This window comes from Ranitomeya variabilis, chromosome 2, assembly GCF_051348905.1.
Source record: "Ranitomeya variabilis isolate aRanVar5 chromosome 2, aRanVar5.hap1, whole genome shotgun sequence".
In the NCBI taxonomy this organism is placed as follows: domain Eukaryota; kingdom Metazoa; phylum Chordata; class Amphibia; order Anura; family Dendrobatidae; genus Ranitomeya; species Ranitomeya variabilis.
Genome location: NC_135233.1, coordinates 834,053,381 through 834,070,821, shown reverse-complemented (window position 1 = coordinate 834,070,821; position 17,441 = coordinate 834,053,381). Strand labels below are relative to the sequence as shown.

Here is a 17,441-nt window from a genome sequence, read left to right as displayed (position 1 = left end):
TGCTGCGACGGTATTCCGCTGGTGGTACGGCGCAAGAGGCTGCGTGTGAGTGTGTGTGGTGCGTACGGCGTATAGTGTGTGTGTGTGGTGTTCCGCTGGTTGTACCGCGCAATAGGTTGGTACCAGCAGCAGTTTCCATATTAAGACACCCATCACTTGGGTGTCCCAATAAGGCGGTTGGTGAACTTCCTCTGCTTGGAATTCTGGGATACGGTGACATCTGGACAGAACAGGAAATGAAAACATTACAAGGCAATTATATAAATAGATATTTACACACAATGCAAAGTTCATTAAAAACGAACACGGCACTTCTGGCATAACGGGGAAACAAAAAATAACGTATAGTGCAGTCCATGTCAGTGCTTTGATTGACAGCTCAGTTTACCTATCTGAAACTGGAGGTGCAGAGCTTTCCACAGGTTCTCCTTCTTAAATCGAATCTGTCACCTACTTTTTCGTATATAAGCTTTGGCCACCGCCATCAGGCATCAGGGGTTTATCTACAGCATTATGTAATGCTGTAGATAAGCCCCTGATGTAACCTGAAAGATAAGAAAAACAAGTTAGATTATACTCACCCAGGTGCGGTCCGGTCCGATGGGTGTCACGGTCCGGGTCTGGTACCTCCCATCTTCATGCGATTACGTCCTCTTCCTTGCTTCCTGTCGCAGCTCCTGTGCAGGTGTGCCCTTTTGAGGGCAGCATAAAGTACTGCAGTGCGCAGGCGTCGGGCTTCTCGGACCTTTCCCGGTGCCTGTGCACTGCAGTACTTTGCTCAGCCCTCCACAGGGCAGATGAAGTACACCTGCACAGGAGCTGCGACAGTAAGCAAGGAAGAGGACGTCATTGCATGAAGATGAGAGTTGCCAGAACACTACGCCCATCGGACCGGACCGCCCCCCCAGGTGAGTATAATCTAACTTGTTTTTCTTGTCTTTCAGGTTAAATCGGGGGCTTATCTACAGCATTACAGAATGCTGATAAGCCCCTAAAGGCAGTGGCCTCAGCTTATATACGAAAAAGTAGGTGACAGATTCCCTTTAATAATTGTCCTGCCATTTAGGTGAGCTGTCTGGCACAGATTACTGCCAGCCAAAACATTCTGCTCTCTGGTGTGCGTTTACCTGATTTCTGTGCTAGGAGTTCTAATCAACTGTTGCCTGAACTTTTGGACTGTGTTCTGACTACCTGTTTGTTATTGCCCCTTTGCTTATCCCCTATTTCTCTGAACTATGACTTGATTTCCGCCTTCGTCTTTTGCCCTTTCCCTTAGTTTACTACATGCTCTCTTTGTATTGACCCTGGAGCGTCTGGCTTCTCTGCCTCATGGCCTGTCCATGAGTAGTGACTAGCGTCAGATTTTGATTGTCCCTTTGCTTTTTTTTTTCCCCTCTTCACCAATGGATCCAGTTCGTACATCCTCTGATCAGTTGGCGAATCTGACCCAGATGTTTCAGGATCTGGCGAAGAGACATCAAAGTCACAGCTGCAGGGTCAGTTTTCTAGTACTTTAAATGCTTCTCGAAGCTCTGCACGATCCACTGTAGCATTGACTTCTGTACCTTCTGATGTGCAGTTGGTCTTCCCCAAAGTAGTAGTGGCACTTCCCGAGATATTTTCAGGGGAGAATGTTCAGTGTAGTGTACTCACGGAGAACTGCAGATTTTTTTCTTACCTTAAGTCCCCGGTCTTCAAGGATGAGTCCTATTGGGTGGGAATAATCATGTCCCTATTGCGAGGGGTTCCTTAGACTTCGGCATCCTCTTTGACCCACTAGCCCCAGAACAGTCTCCCATTGACTTCTTTTTTGATGCCTTAGGGATGATCTGTGATGAAGCTGACAGTGTCCAGGTCGCATAGGCAAAGATCACGAACCAGATGCAGGAGGGCCACACTGCGGATTACTATAATTCTGAGTACGGACAATGGTCCTCTAAGGTTCTGTGGAATGATGCAGCCCTCAGGTCTCAGTTTCACCATAGCCTTTTGGATACTTTTAAGGATGCTCTAGCTCTTCTTACTTCACCCTGTTCCCTGGGGGGGAGGGAAGCCATGACTCGAGCCATTCGGATGGAAAGCAGAATTTTGGAGAGACGTGATGAACGACAAGGGGTTTTGGTCATCCTTCCAGAGTCTGTTCACTTAGCAGAAATGTACCCTTTCGAGGTTGGAGCATACTGCCCCCAGATCGTGGAGAGGAAGTGTCGGCGTGATCTTGGACTCTGCCTTAATTGTGGTTGTCATGGACATTTTCTCAAAGAATGCTCAATAAGCCAGCAACGTCTACGTCTGGGTGATTGTTGAAGAGGTCACAAAGACTTAGACCCAGAAATTTGTTTTCATACCTGTCGTTATCTGCTTTTGCTTTCATTGACGGTGGGTTCGCCGACAATTTCATTGATTCTGAACTGGTTCTTAACCAGACCGGAGGTATTTTAGTTTTTGTGTTTTCGTTTTTTGCTCACTTTCTTCCAAGAGACATAACTTTTTTATTTTTCTGTCAATATGGCCATGTGAAGGCTTGTTTTTTGTGGGACCAGTCCTACTTTTGAACTGCACCATTGATTTTAACATATCATGTACTGGAAAACATGAAAAATATTCCAAGTGTGGTGAAATTGCAATAAAAATTGCAATCCCACAGTTGTTTTTTTGTTTTGCTCTTTTACAGTGTTCACTAAATACTAAAACTGACCTGACAATATGATTCTCCAGGTCATTACGTGTTCATAGATACCAAATATGTCTTGGTTCTTTTTATATCTAAGTGGTGAAAAAAAATTCCAAACTTTGTTTAAAAAAAAAATTGTGCCATTTTCCGATATCCGTAGCGTCTCAATTTTTCGTGATCTCTGGTTGGGTGAGGGCTTATTTTTTGATCGCCTGTTATTGCATTTTAATGCAATGTCGCAGTAACCGAAAAAAGTAATTCTGGCGTTTTGTTTTTTTTTGCTATGCCGTTTAGCGATCAAGTTAATCCTTTTTTTTAATTGATAGATTGGGCGACTCTGAACGCGGCGATACCAAATATGTGTATGTTTGATTTTTTTTCTATTTTACTTTGAATGGGGCGAAAGTGAGGTGATTTGAACTTTTATATATTTTTTTTAATTTTTTAAAACTTTTTTTTTTTTTTTTACTTTTGGCTTACTTCAATAGTCTCCTTGAAGCTGCCATAACCCGATCGGCACTGCTACATACAGGCGATGATCAGATCGCCTCTATGTAGCGGAATTACTCACTTGCTATGAGCACCAACCACTGGGCTCATAGCAATCCGGTAGTGACAACGATAGAGGTCTACAGGAGACCTCTGGTTGTCATGCCAACCCATCGGTGACCCACGATCATGTGGCGGCACGATTGACAGAAGCGCATGTTAAATGCCACTGTCAACATTTGATAGCGGCATTTAACTAGTTAATTGCTGCGGGTGGATCGCTATTCCACCCGTGGCTTTTCTGTGCACATGTCAGCTATTCAAAACAAGTGACATGTGCCGGGAAAGATGTGGGCTCACCGCTGGAGCCCACATCAAAGGGAGGGTGTCCGACATCGGGGTACTATTACACCCGATGTCTGAAAAGGGTTAAATTATGATTAGGGACAGTTAGATTGGATACACCCATTCAAATTGTCGCTGTTGACAGGACACCATTACTTCAGAACTTTGTCCAGCTGGTAACGGTGGCATTCACACTTAGAGTGGGAACTCTTCACTCTGAGTTTATGTCCTGCTATGTGATGGATAATTTACCTGCTGGGTTGGTGTTGTAATTTCCATGGCTGCGTATCTATAATACTGTTATTGATTGTGGTCAGAAGGATATTGTTAAACGGAGTTCCGACTGTCATAAGAAATGTCTTATTTCTGCACAAATTTGCTCTGCTAGTTTTGAGTGTCTGAAGACGTGCCTGAAAGATTTCAGAGATGTGTTCTCGGAAAAAGAGGCAGAGATACTACCTCCCCATCTTCCTTATGATTATGCTATAAATCTCTTTGCTAATGGCATATTGCCTAAAGCCTGCCTGTATAATTTCTTGGGATCTGAGCGTGCCACCATGAAAGAATACGTAAACAAAAGATTAAGGACGGGTCCTTCCTCTTCTCCTGGCGGAAGTAGGAGTGGGGAGCAATGCTGCGGATCCCAGACTGGGAGAAAGGGGTGTTCGGATGTGCGATGCTGCGGGTGTTCGGTGGTCCAGGCCGCAGTGAAGCAGGGTCCCAGGGTCGCTGCTGGAGGTGGAAAAAGTGGAGCTGCGGGTGTTAGGTAGTGCGGGGGCTACATTTTGTGTAAGCCCATAGCCCCCACACTGTTTACTAAGCGGTGGACTCCGGGAAAATGACTGCCAGGGTGGTGCATGCACAGATGGAGATCTTGGTGCCGAGATTCCATCTGTGCCGCATCCGCGGCAATTTTCCTGGAGACATCGCGTAGAGGCAGGCGTGAATGGAAATCTCTGATTTCCTCCATCTGTGCCGAGTGAGAAGCCGGACCCCAGAAGAAGAATGGCGGCAGCCATATGCCGCCGCCTCAGGGCTACCACTCGCCGCCGTACCACCACCACTTGCCGACGTCCACCAGCGCAGGACCACTGCTCACCGCCAGACCACCGCACCACCACCGCAACAACAGTGTTCGGACGCATCCCCATTTTCCATGTTCCAGCAATATAAATCATGTGGTTCATTGTATCAGATGAACCCTGGGAAGGTGCAGGCTATAATTTCTTGAATTCAACCTCATGACCTGAAAGCATTGCAACGATTTTTAGGATTCGTCAACTACTATAGAAAATGTATTAGAGGGTTTTCTTAGATCGTTAAACCCCTTACTGACCTCATGACCTGAAAGCATTGCAACGATTTTTAGGATCCGTCAACTACTATAGAAAATGTATTAGGGGGTTTTCTTAGATCGTTAAACCCCTTACTGACCTCACACGTAAGGGGCCGATCTTAAGGTTTGGTCTTTGGATTCTATTCGCTCCTTTGAAAAATTAAAGGAGTGCTTCATGTTTGGTCCAGTTCATGATAAATTAAAGGAGTGCTTCATGTTTGGTCCAGTTCAGATTCAACCCATTCTCCAGAAACCATTCATCGTAGAGGTGGGTGCTTCAGAGGTTGGGGTAGGGGCTGTTTTGTCTCAAGGTTCCAAAACTCTAACATGCAAGCATGTGCATTTTTCTCTAAGAAATTTTAGTCTGCTGAGCAAAATTATGATGGTGAGAATTTATTTTTTTTCTAGATTCAATTTTTCCATTGTGTTCAGACCGGAGTCTAAGATGCTTTGTCATCCAACCTTCATTCTGTTTCTCCTCCAGAACCTGCATCCTCCATTCTTCCTCTAGTAATTGTGATTTCTATGGTATCCTCAGGATTGGAAGCTGAAATTCGTGAGATCATATCAGATCTTAAGCCCCATGCACTACTCGTGATTCTAAATTATTTTTGCCCATGTATTTAATATTAGTCTATTGCAGGAGTTTCATGATTCCTTCTTAAGTGGTCACCCAGAGGTCACTGCTACACAGAAAACTATTACTTGACTCTTTTGGTGGCCATCCTTGCTTAAAATATTAAGGATTTTGTATCCGTTTGTGAGGTTTGCGCACGCGCTAAAGTCTATCTTGCCGGGGAATTGGTTTCATTACCTATTCTAGAAAGACTGAAGACTCATTTGTCCATGGATTTTATTACTGATTTGACTTTGTCTGATGGAAAACGTATGATTTGGATGATAGTTAAGCGATTCAGTAAACAAGCTCACTTTGTTCCGTTATCTGGGTTACCTAATGCTGAAACGCTTTCCAGGCTGTTTATCAATCGTGGTGAGATTGCATGGCATTCCTTTGAACATTGTATCTTTTAGAATGGTGCAATTTGTCTCTAAATTCTGGAGGGCATTTTGTAGGAAATTGGTTATTGATTTGTTGTTTTCCTCTGCTTACCACCCTGAAAGCAACGGTCAGACACAGAGGACAAATCAATCAGTAGAACAAATTTTAACCCCTTCATGACCTTGGGATTTTCCATTTTTCCGTGTTCGTTTTTCGCTCACCTCCTTCCCAGAGCCATAACTTTTTTATTTTTCCGTCAATTAGGCCATGTGAGGGCTTATTTTTTGCGGGACGAGTTGTACTTTTGAACAACATCATTGGTTTTACCATGTCGTGTACTAGAAAACGGGAAAAAAATTCCAAGTGCGGTGAAATTGCAAAAAAAGTGGAGTCCCACACTTGTTTTTTGTTTGGCTTTTTTGCTGGGTTCACTAAATGCTAAAACTGACCCGCCATTATGATTCTCCAGGTCAGTACGAGTTCATAGATAGACACCTAACATGACTAGGTTATTTTTTAAGTGGTGAAAAAAAATTCTAAACTTTGCTAAAAAAAAACAAAATTGCGCCATTTTCCAATACTCGTAGAGTCTCGATTTTTCATGATTTGGGGTCGGTTGAGGGCTTATTTTTTGCATGCCGAGCTGGCGTTTTTAATGATACCATTTCAGTGCAGATACGTTCTTTTGATCGCCTGTTATTGCATTTTAATGCAATGTCGTGGCGACCAAAAAAACGTAATTCTGGCCTTTCGAATTTTTTTTTCGCTACGCCGTTTAGCGATCAGGTTAATGCTTTTTTTTTTTATTGATAGATCGGGCGATTCTGAACGCGGCGATACCGAATATGTGTAGGTTTGATTTTTTTTTATTGATTTTATTTGATTGGGGCGAAAGGGGGGTGATATAAACTTTTATATATTTTTTTCACATTTTTTTTTTTACTTTTTTTTTTTTTTTTACTTTTGCCATGCTTCAGTAGCCTCCATGGGAGGCTAGAAGCTGGCACAACGCGATCGGCTCTGCTACATAGCAGCGATCATAAGATCGCTGCTATGCAGCAGAAATGCAGGTGTGCTGTGAGCGCCGACCACAGGGTGGCGCTCACAGCTACCGGCGATCAGTAACCAAAGAGGTCTCAAGGACCTCTATGGTTACAATACAGAAGCATCGCTGACCCCCGATCATGTGACGGGGGTCGGCGATGCGCTCATTTCCGGCCGCCCGGCCGGAGGCACCGGTTAAATGCCGCTGTCTGCGTTTGACAGCGGCATTTAACTAGTTAATAGCGGCGGGTGAATCGCGATTTCACCCGCCGCTATTGCATGCACATATCAGCTGTTCAAAACAGCCAGAGCCCTGCATCAAAGCGGGGCTTCCGACCTCGGACGTACTATCCCGTCCGAGGTCAGAAAGGGGTTAAGATGTTTTGTTTTGGCTCCGCAGTAGGACTGGTCCTCATTTTTGCCTCTCGCTGAGTTTATCTTTAACAGTCGGGTCAATCAGTCACTGGAACCTCACCTTTCTTTTGTAATTTTGGGTTTTATCCTCATTTTGGTGTTTTTTTTTTTCTAAGAGAAGCTCTATGAGTTTTGGAGTAGAGGTGACCTTTAAACTTGGTGATGCTTGGAGGGATGTTCAGAGTAGGAATGTTGGGGTGGCTCAGTTTCGTCAAAATCATAAGGCCGACAGGAAATGTTCTGCAGGTTTCACTTTCAAATTTGGTGATAATTTATCGTCCAAGAATATTCGGATAAAAGTACCTTCGGCAAAGTTAGGTCCTAAATTTATTGGCCTGTATGAGTTTCTGAAGGTAGTCAATCCAGTTGCCTTTAGATTAAAGCTTCCACAGCCCCTTTGTGTCCACAATGTTTTTCTCAGATCCCTGTTAAAGAAGTTTGTCCCTTTGGTGTTGTCTGTCTCATCCCCACCTCCTCAAGTCTGTGTTGACAGACGTTTGGAGTACGAGGTGCAGATGTTCGTGGATTCTTGGAGGGCCCAAAATTCCCTCCAATATCTTGTTCATTGGAGGGGATACGGACCCGAGGAGAGATTCTGGGTTCTGTCTCTTTTGGTGAAAGCGGATCGTTTGGTTGGAGCTTTTCATCATGGGTTTCCTTGGAAACCTATTGGTCCCGTGCACCCTCCCTAGAAGAGGGGGTACTGTCAGGATTCCTCCACTCACTATGTCTAGGTCTCAGTGATGGACAGCCCTGTCATCCTATCCTGTGCCTTCACATCGAACACTGAATGACACAGAAGGCTGCCTATTTACCTCCTAAACCACACCCTGGGGTGGAGATATGGTGAGCAACCTTCCACCCGCTCTTCCACTTTTCATAAAAAAATTACCTAGCCCTCAAAATGGCTGATTAACCCCTCCAGTGTGCTGGAGCATTTTCCCTAGGTTCAAATCACTGAAGCCAACAACCTCCAGTGATGCATATCTCCCATCCAGTACTTTACCAGTGACAAGCCACAAAAGCAAACTCATAAACATAAATCCCTAGCCTTGTCCAGATGCTAACAAACAGAATAGACCCTGGCTGCTCATCACAGCTGAGCTAGCCCTAGCTTGGTCAAACAATACAGCTATCGTCCATAGTAACCACTGATACTTGCAGTTTTCTGCTCACGGCCTGTGCAAACTCTTTTCAAAGAGAGATTCTGGCTTATCTCTTTTCAACTTCAAAACACATCTCGTCTGGTCAGTTTCCCTTAGCTAACTGCCTCATATGAACACTCAGCCTGTTTAAATGCAGAGCTAACCATCTACACCTAATTAATACCTGCAGAGCTAGTATTTAACTCTAGCCTACCTGGCATTGCAACAGTACATATTTCTTTTTTATTTCACGTGTGTACATTCACACTTGAATGGAAATATGTTATTAATGTATACTTAGACTTGCGTGAATGTATAATGTTGTAGTGAGCAATCCTAACCTCTTATTTTCTTTTTACAGGAAGAGGAATGGTATCTTACCATGCACACCATAGTGCTGTCAAATTCCTAGTAAAGGCTACTGCTGTGAACAGAAAACACAAGAGGACACCAAGTAGATCAAGCCAAACTTCAAATGTGGAAGAGAAAACCGATGCTGCTCGTACTGCTCATATACAAAACGAGGAGGCCAGCACCAATAATGACACCGCTGTTTGGCTTGGGGGCTCTATGGGGTCCATTGCACATAAAAGTGACTTATCTTCCTCTTCTGGTTCTCTCACACTGTCCCATGGCTCTAATTCATATGATCTAGGAAGGGAAGATTGCGGTCTCTATGATCTTCTAAGCGACTCCAATGTAGCACCGCAAAGCAGCCGAAGACAAAGAGCAGGGAAGCTTAAGGCGGACTCCGTCATGGTTATCTCTGGGGGGCAGGGCCACAGAAGATTAAACAAGAAACATAAACCACAGCGTCAGGAAGAGCCGGTTTCTTCTGCTATGGTTTGGCAGATTCCATTGTTACATATCTAATGGCACACAGGAGCACACAATAAATAAGTGCCATAGTCCATACAGTATTCTGCATCTGCGCCTTCTCATTTTTAGTTCTCCTTGTTAACACTAAAACGTCATAACCTAATTTTCTCCCATTTTGTCTGATCCATACTACTCATATAAAGGATGGATATTTTCCTATATTCGTATACATGAGAAATTTATGCTGCAGCCAATACACAATCTGTGTAAATGTCTATGGAACACTAATAACCACAAATATCGTTTTATTTTTGTGTTTCACTTAACGTGATGAGCTTTATGCTGTCTTCTTTTCACAGGTACAGTCATAGACGTGAATATGAGTACACTAATCGTAATACTCCGGAATATGATAAGCCATTTTATATGTATTCTGCATGTGAGAAAATTTGCACAACCAAACAGGACTTAAGACAAAATGTCCTCTGTGTAAGATGGAACATGTACCCTAAATGTTTTACAGGATACTCAGTACTCAAATGAATGTCTGCCATTATGTTACTGTGCATGTAAACAATGTGTTACCACTAAAGTCTATGGGCCTAGCTTCTGTATGAGTGGTTATGAATGAAAGACGTGTTAAACTGTAATAGTCTGGGCTAATGATGACTTTTAATGATGTACACTTTAACTGAAATACTTTCTATGTTTCTAATAGTTTTTATGTTTTGGGGCCAAAAAAATGATGGGAGGAATTTAATAAATTACTTATGCCAAACAAGTGTAGAAAAGTCGCAAGTTATTGTGTATATCATATTCTCACTAAATCTGCAGCTTCCTGGTTCAGTCAATTCTACGCAATTTAGTCTTAATTTTAAAAGAGGTGTGTCAATCACCGTTTTTAGAAAAAATCCACCTGCCGTTTGTGCTACTAAATGTTAGAAATAAAACACTTCATTATTTACCATAAATTATCAGAATCGGGCAACGAGTCAATTCAGTTGTGTGTTTTTGTCATTTTATATACCGACATGTGCCACAAACACAGTAGACATAATATACAAACATTTTGACTATTTTACCATTGGTTAGCTATGTGGCTAAAAGCAAGTGTTTCCTGCCATGTTCTGGTTCCAGTTATTGCTTCATTATTTTATAAGTGACAACCAAATCTTAAAGAATCATTACAACTCTGCCTATGTCATGAGATTCATCCAGAAGTGATATGGTTGTTCTGTAAGTTTATATTAGGTTTCATTTGGATGTCTGTTTTTCATGTACTTGTTTTATCCTTGTTTTTTTATGGATAGATTATGTACCCATGATCTAGTGAGCCGTTCAAATAATTTAGATTTTGTTTTTCACACATCGTGTGTCCACAAAAATAATGTCCACAAAAATAATCACTAACACATACCCATTTTTCATCTAAGGGATGGAACAAGGGTCACCCTTACAACTCTATTATAATTATCATTAAAGGAAACCTGTCAGCTTCATGGTCTATGGGCAGGGACCCTGTTTCCCAGCAGTGTGTCACAATCCTTTTTTTCTCTACTGCAGATCTTGTAGTACTCAAATACTGAGGCATGCATAACCCCATCCACATCACTGATTGGTAGATTTCTGTATATGTTGTGCATAGGCAGAAAGCTGCTAATTAGTGGTGGGGGCAGGGTTACACAGAGCAGTTGACTAGGAGGCGCGAAACACTTTGTCCTGTAGTGGCCTCACAGTGATGGCTAGAACCCCCCAGCACATTGGCTGACAGCTTACTCTGCACCTATGCCAGAGCAGAGGTGTCAAACTGCATTCCTCGAGGGCCGCTAACAGGTCATGTTTTCAGGATTTCCTTGTATTGCACAGGTGATAATTTAATCACCTGCACAGAATGATTCCAGCACCTTGTGGAATGCTAAGGAAATCCTGAAAACATGACCTGTTTGCGGCCCTCGAGGAATGCAGTTTGACACCTCTGTGCCAGAGAGCAGATCATCAGTGACAGAGAATTGCTCTATTTGGATACCAGAATATGCAAGCACTGATTATGTGCATATTAATCGGAAAACTCATTTTTATTCAAGGTATATACAGTTCCTGTCAAACGTTTGGGCACACCTGTTCATGCAGTGGTTTTGTTCTTGTGTTAATAATCAAAGATTCAGACTCAAGGGAGCAAAACCACAAAGGAACATATAAGGAAACAGCGAGTAAAGAAACACTTCTTCTGGTATTTTTCATAATTTGTATTTAAACCTTAGATCCCTCAAAGTTACCCTATTTTATTGTGACCGCTTTGCACAACATTGGAATTGTCTTAAGTGGTTTCTTGAAGTACTACCACGAATTGCTTCCAATGAACAGTTATGTCTCATGAACAGTTCATTTGAGGAATCAACAGCCTTCAGGTGTATTTTGCAGATTGTGTTGGTAAACTATTTCATACAGATCTGAGCCCTATTCCAAATCTGTGCTAAGCCAGAATATTGAAAGAACCTCTCAAATAAGTACAAATAAATGACAAGCCATCATTGACTCACCGTTATGTCTTAAAGGGAACCTGTCACCCCATTTTTTCGGTATGAGATAAAAATACCGTTAAATAGGGCCTGAGCTGTGCATTACAATAGTGTATTTTGTGGACCCCGATTCCCCACCTATGCTGCCGAAATACGTTACCGAAGTAGTCGTTTTCGCCTGTCAATCAGGCTGGTCAGGTCAAAAGGGTGTGGTGTCCTCCCCCAGATCTTGCGTAGTGTTCCGTTGGTGGCGTAGTGGTGTGCGCATGCCCAAGGTCCCGAATCCTCTGCCAGGTGTGTGAAAACAACAGCGATGTCCGTTATTCCATTGGTGGTCGGTGGGCGCGGCCATCTTGCTTTGGCCGCAGAATCGGCGCTCTGCTGGCCGCGGCTTCAGGAAAATGGCCGCGGGCATCTGCGCGTGCGCAGATGGCTATCGCGGCGGCCGTTTTCGTGAAGCCGAGATGCGAATTCTGCTTCACGAAAATGGCCGCCGAGATAGCCATCTGCTCACGCGCGGATGCCCGCGGCCATTTTCCTGAAGCCGCGGCCAGCAGAGCGCCGATTCTGCGGCCAAAGCAAGATGGCCGCGCCCACCGACCACCAATGGAATAACGGACATCGCTGTTGTTTTCACACACCTGGCAGAGGATTCGGGACCTTGGGCATGCGCACACCACTACGCCACCAACGGAACACTACGCAAGATCTGGGGGAGGACACCACACCCTTTTGACCTGACCAGCCTGATTGACAGGCGAAAACGACTACTTCGGTAACGTATTTCGGCAGCATAGGTGGGGAATCGGGGTCCACAAAATACACTATTGTAATGCACAGCTCAGGCCCTATTTAACGGTATTTTTATCTCATACCGAAAAAATGGGGTGACAGGTTCCCTTTAAAGCAATCTGGAAAATTGCTGGAACCTTGAATGTATCCTCAAGTGCAGTGGTAAAAAAAAACCTTCAACTGATATAATGAAACTGTCTCTCATGAGGACCGTCGCAGAAAAAGAAGACCTAGAAATACTTCAGCTGCAGAAGATATGTTAGAGATATGAGCATCAGAAAACAGTCTTCATAAATGATGCACAGGCATCAAGTAACAGAAAGATCTCAACGGTCTTGAGACTTCAAGAAGTTGGACTTTATCGTGAAATTGTTACATAGAACTACTGAGGATGGCAAACAAGAAGGGATTTGTTTGGGGAGAGCAACAGAAGGATTGATCATTCGACCCCTGCACTGTGGTCTGATGCAAAATTTGAAATTTTTGATACTAACGTCTATGCCATTGCGAGCTGCAGGATAGGTGAGTGGTTAGTTTCAACATGTGTGGTATCATTCGTGAAGCATTGGGGTTGAGGTTTTTGGGTGCTTTGCCAGCAATACCTATGGTGATTTATGCTAACTTCAAGGAACACTTTCTCAGCACAGCTACCAAAGCATTCTGCAACAACAAGCCAACCCATCTGGTTTGTGTTTAGGAGGATCAACATATGTGTTTCAAAGGACAATGGCCCAAAATAAAGTTCCAGGCTATGTGACCAAGAATTAGAGTGATGCAGTACAATTTCAGGTTACATGGCCTTCACAATCACTTGATCTATGGTTTGGGATAAGTTGGATTGCGTAGTAAAGGCAAAGCATCCAACAAAGGCTCAGTACTTTGGGAATTGCTGCAAGAGTGGATGAAAGTCATTCTAGATAACCGACAAAGTTGCTTTAAAGAATCTCTAGGTGATGTTTTGCTGTCATCAGAGTAAAAGTGGGGTACTTTGGTGAATCTAAGATCTAACACTTATTCTGGATTACTTCACACGTATTTACTCTGTTTCTATATGTCCTTTGTGATTTTGCTGCCTTCAGACTGAATCTACAATTCCACTAATTCTACATTCCAATAAGAACAAGGAAAGCCTCTGTATGAACAGGTGTTTCTGAAGTTTTGACCGGTATTGTACAATAAGTATGTTTATCGCTTTAGATTGGACCGGTACATTTGATGTACAATTCAGAAATGAGACATTAGTTAATAATCTGATCATACATACATCCAGGCATCTTATTTAATAACTAGATTTGAAAAGAATAATTATTTTTAATGACATGAAAGTGAATTCAAAAGCCATTAGCTAAAAAGAGCAGACACGGAATTACTGAACATTAGACTGTATTTATATAACCCAGTTACCGCATCCTTAGTTTATTTATATAGCCTATTTTTTCCACCATAAAGCTTTCAATAAAGAGCAACTGTGTTTACAATAAGACACAAGCTACTTAAGAAAATATTTGGGTTCCTTTATGTGCTTTCTATGTTTTATGTACTTTGCGAGAAGCTGTAGTGTATGTAGGGCATTGGCTGAGGTCGTACTACGTCCATTTCATTGTTATATTTGTCATACTTAGAAGTGTTAACTCTGGAAGAATATAATTTAGGTGGTAGAATATACCGCATTAGCTCCTTGAATCTCACAAGCGATCTACAAATAAGTTGTTTATCTACTGAAGAAAGAAAAATGAACAAGAATGCTGTAAAATAATAAAAAAATACCCAAGTGATTCTCCACTACTCACAACATTGCCTGGGTATCCCACCAATCTATTTCCTGTTCAGTCTAGATGGATATGGAACGTTGAGGTTCCTGAGTAGGATTTCAATCCGTGAATAATAGTAAAACTCGGCACTCCGTAGGATGCGTAGTAATAAATGTGAAATTTATTCACAATTTAGCTTTTCTGGAGAAACTGCTAGTATAGGAAATCAGCACTGGAGTATTGTGGCTATGTCACTATCTGAATAAGCACTGAGGAGATCCTGACTACGTGTCCATCTTATACTGTGACTATGAAGTGTTTCCTGCGTGATTTCATGCTGGAGGGGGTAGGTTTGGACCATGGAGCAACTCCTATAGGTTACATGGTGCAAAAAGAGGTGTGTCCTGTTATAGTCCTGGTGATTGTGGGCATTTTCATAACGGGGGGTGAGATTATCATGACTCGATAGTCTGGCCAAGTCATGTAGAGGTGGAGGCTTTGGGATGCACTAGACATGTGAGTAATCGTCATCAGGAGGCGGGGTTACAGTGACCTGAATTTTCAATCTCATAATTAGGAGACTGACTTTTGACGCTTTGGACACGTAAGTCATAGGGGGCTTGGCTTACTGCTGCGTTCTGAAGCAAATGTGGCTCATGGCGGAGTGTGGGATTGTAACGAGATAGAGATCATAGAGCAAATAGACACTCAGTGGATAGCTTGAGGAAATAAGGAGACTGCATGATGTGGAGTAGAGGAAAATACGTGGGTATGGAACACAGGAGAATGAGGGAGTTATAAATGGAGAGATAAAATAAGGGTGGAGGGATAGGAATGGAAGAAGGGGGGAAAGGGTGTGATAATACCAGTATTAGTTTGCGCTCCAATGTCATTGCGTTCTGTCGAATCTGTTGACAAGAAAGAACAAAAAATATGTCAAAGCAGGTCTACAATAAATCACAGTATGGGAATTTTAAATTGACCATTATGAGATACTAGATGGTGGCCCGATTGTAACGTATTCTAGAGTATGTATGTACGTCGCGCTTAGCACAGTCACGTAGTATATAGCACAGCCACGTAGTATATAGCAGCCACGTAGTATATAGCACAGCCACATAGTATATAGCAGCCACGTAGTATGTAGCACAGCCCATGCAGTATATAACAGTGCCCACGTAGTATAGCAGCCAGGCAGTATATAACACAGCCCACGTAATATATAGCACAGCCCACGCAGTATATAACACAGGCCACGTAGTATATAACACAGCCCACGCAGTATATAACACAGCCCACGTAGTATATAGCACTGTGGGCACCATATCCCTGTTAAAAAAAAAATAAAAATAAAATAGCTATATACTCACCCTCCGTCATCTACCGAAGCTGTCCCGACGCGCGCGATGCGGCCGCCAGCTTCCGTTCCCAGAGATGCATTGCGAAATTACCCAGATGACTTAGCGGTCTCGCGAGACCGCTAAGTCATCTGGGTAATTTCGCAATGCATCTCTGGGAACGGAAGCTGGCTGCAGCATCGGTGGACGTCGGAAGGTGAGAATAGCACAATGTTTTATTTTTTTTTTTAATTTTTAACATATCTTTTTACTATTGATGCTGCATAGGCAGCATCAATAGTAAAAAGTTGGTCCGGGATGGAGCGACACACTGGCACTGACTGGAGGAGAGTAGGGAGGGGCCAATTTGTAGCCGGACTAAGCCTGTTGCTGATTGGTCGTGGCCTGCCAGCCATGACCAATCAGCGATGCGGGATTTCCATTACAGACAGGCAGACGGAAGTGCGCCTTAGACGATTATATAGATAGATATACAGAATTGTTGTGAATTTGGTTTTTGGGCTCCCCCGGTGGTCACTGGTGGTACTGGACTTGTGTGCTTCACTTTCTCTGTTCACCTGTTTCCATCAGGATATGGGAGTATCCTATTTAGCCTTGCTGCTCAGTTATTCTGGTGCCGGCCATCAATGTAACCAGAGCCTTTCTGTTGCATGTTCCTGCTTCTAGACTACTATCAGCTAAGTTGGACTCTTAGTCCTAAGTTTGTTTTGCATTTTTGTTCCAGTTCACAGTTATGTTATTTTTCTGTAGCTGGAAGCTCTTGTGGGCCGAAATTGCCACTCCGGTGTCATGAGTTGACACATGAGTCTTAAAGTAATTTCGGGATGGTATTTTAATAGGGTTTTCAGCTGACCGTGAAGTTCCCTATTGTATCTTCTTGCTATCTAGTAAGCGGACCTCGCTTTGCTGAACCTGCCTTCATACTGCGTATGTCTTTTCCTCTGAACTCACCGTCAATATATGTGGGGGGCTTCTGTCTCCTTTTTGGGGGAATTTCCCTAGAGGTAAGCCAGGTCTGTCTTTTCCTCTATTAGGGTTAGTTAGTCCTCCGGCTGGCGCTGGGCGTCTAGGGATAAAACGTAGGTACGTCACCCGGCCACTGTTGTGTGATAGGTTTAGCTCATGGTCAGCTCGAGATTCCATCACCCAAGAGCTGTTCTGTTATTTATGTTCTCTGACTTTCCCTTGCCATTGGGAACCATGACAGTATGGCCGGCCAAGGGTTAAAACCGTTGGCAGAAGAAAGGAGAGAAAAAGAAGTCTGCAGATTTATTTTTATTTTTTCCTCTGAGCTTGCTTTTTAGTTGACTCAGTTGCATTTCTGCCTTAATTGCAGCCTTTGTCTCTCTCTCTCCTTCTAATCCTTGAATGGCTCTGATCTCACCTGATTAAAATGGATCCTCAGTGTGTGGCTACAGGTTTGAATAATCTTGCTATGAAGGTTCAAAATTTACAGGATTTTGTTATTCATGCTCCTATATCTGAACCTAGAATTCCTATACCAGAATTTTTCTCCGGGGATAGATCTCGTTTCCTGAATTTCAAAAATAATTGTAAATTATTTCTTTCCCTGAGATCTCGCTCCGCTGGAGATCCCACACAGCAGGTTAAGATAGTAATTTCCTTGCTGCGGGGTGACCCTCAAAACTGGGCATTTGCATTGGCACCCGGGGATCCTGCGTTGCTCAATGTGGATGCGTTTTTTCTGGCTTTGGGGTTGCTTTATGAGGAACCTAACTTAGAGATTCAGGCTGA

General features: G+C 43.1%; 1 protein-coding gene across 5 annotated transcripts in view; it reads left to right on the top strand.

The window, feature by feature from the left end:
- Nucleotides 1-10,051, top strand: part of ARHGEF10 (Rho guanine nucleotide exchange factor 10) — a 276,596-nt gene extending 266,545 nt beyond the window's left edge. For all 5 annotated transcript variants that reach the window (XM_077290065.1, XM_077290064.1, XM_077290063.1 and 2 more), the window contains one exon: nt 8,809-10,051. In XM_077290065.1, the coding sequence (XP_077146180.1) occupies nt 8,809-9,320 (512 nt within the window). In that variant the 3' untranslated portion in view covers nt 9,321-10,051. The remainder of the gene's footprint in view (nt 1-8,808) is intronic.
- The last annotated feature ends 7,390 nt before the right edge of the window (nt 10,052-17,441 follow it).